The 1,130-nt window shown below is 43.0% G+C and overlaps 1 protein-coding gene across 1 annotated transcript in view; it reads left to right on the forward strand.

Moving 5' to 3' along the window:
* The window catches only part of LOC101863618 (putative glutamate synthase [NADPH]), a gene marked incomplete in the record, with an annotated part of 111,454 nt that overhangs the window by 44,040 nt on the left and 66,284 nt on the right, over nucleotides 1–1,130 (forward strand). Inside the window, 2 exon segments of the mRNA XM_005109316.3 lie at nucleotides 123–218; nucleotides 831–967. Coding sequence (XP_005109373.2) covers nucleotides 123–218; nucleotides 831–967 — 233 coding nt within the window.

The raw sequence follows: 1,130 nt of genomic DNA on the forward strand, positions 1-1,130 counted from the left end.
TTATTAATATTATTATTATTATTCATACTCTCTGTAACAGGTGGCCATTAGTTAGAGTAGGTTTCACTGTATTCTGTCCTGTCCACCAGTATTCTTAATGGACTGTATTTGCCTCTATCCAGGTGTACCTGTTACGCAAGCACTCATCCCACCACATCCCCGCTCAGGATCTCCGCTTCTACATCTGCAGTCTGAGCTCAGAGATCATTGTGTACAAGGTAAGACTATGTCTCTTTCTTATGCGTGATGCAACTTCGCATCGCGTTCGACAGTCGCTAGCGATGAGTCGTGAGGTGTGTATTCTTTTGCGCAACAACATCACACAGCGTGTTGACCGGCGCTCCTTGGGTAGGTATTTTGACCAATGGTGATGCTTTAACTCTTTATCTCCAAGGAGGGTAAACCCACTATGCCAGAGCCCATTTTTAGTCTTCTTCTTTTTTCTTCTTTATCCCGTGGTTGGGGCAACCGTGGGGGCACCACTGCATTTGTTAACCAGCTCTCGCCATATATTTTTGTCCTCTGCTTTCCTCAGATTGTCACCCATCATCTTTCCTGTCTGCTCTGTAATGTTGTCCTCACATCTCCTTCTCTGATTTCCTCTCTTTCTCTTTCCTTGTATGGTTCCTTGCAGGATTGTTTTGGCTAGTCCTGTGGATCTTGTGACATGTCCATACCATTTTCATTTTCATTTTTGGTACTAAATCTAAAAATGACAGATCGTCACTAAATTGGTAATTAATTCAAAACAAGTGAACCTGTTTCGATTGTTCTTCATGTAATAAAACTCTCTCTCTAAGTTGACCACACCACGTCTATCTGTCACACAGGGTCAGCTCAATACGGACCAGCTGTGGAAGTTCTTCCTGGACCTGCAGGACCCGGAGTTTGAGACTCATCTGGCTCTGGTGCACAGTCGCTTCTCCACCAATACCTTCCCCAGCTGGGAGAGGGCCCACCCTCAGAGGTACTCTCTGCCTCCCTCTGAAGCTGTTGTTGGGGTTTTTTTTTCGTTTTTTTGTTGTTGTTATTGTTTTGTTTTGTTTTGTTGTTTGTTTGTTGTTGTTGGGTTTTTTTGGGGGGAGGGGTTTTAATTCGTAATGAATTTGTATAAAAAAATAATTTTTAAT

This window comes from Aplysia californica, unplaced genomic scaffold (assembly GCF_000002075.1).
Source record: "Aplysia californica isolate F4 #8 unplaced genomic scaffold, AplCal3.0 scaffold00766, whole genome shotgun sequence".
Classification (NCBI taxonomy): Eukaryota; Metazoa; Mollusca; class Gastropoda; order Aplysiida; family Aplysiidae; genus Aplysia; species Aplysia californica.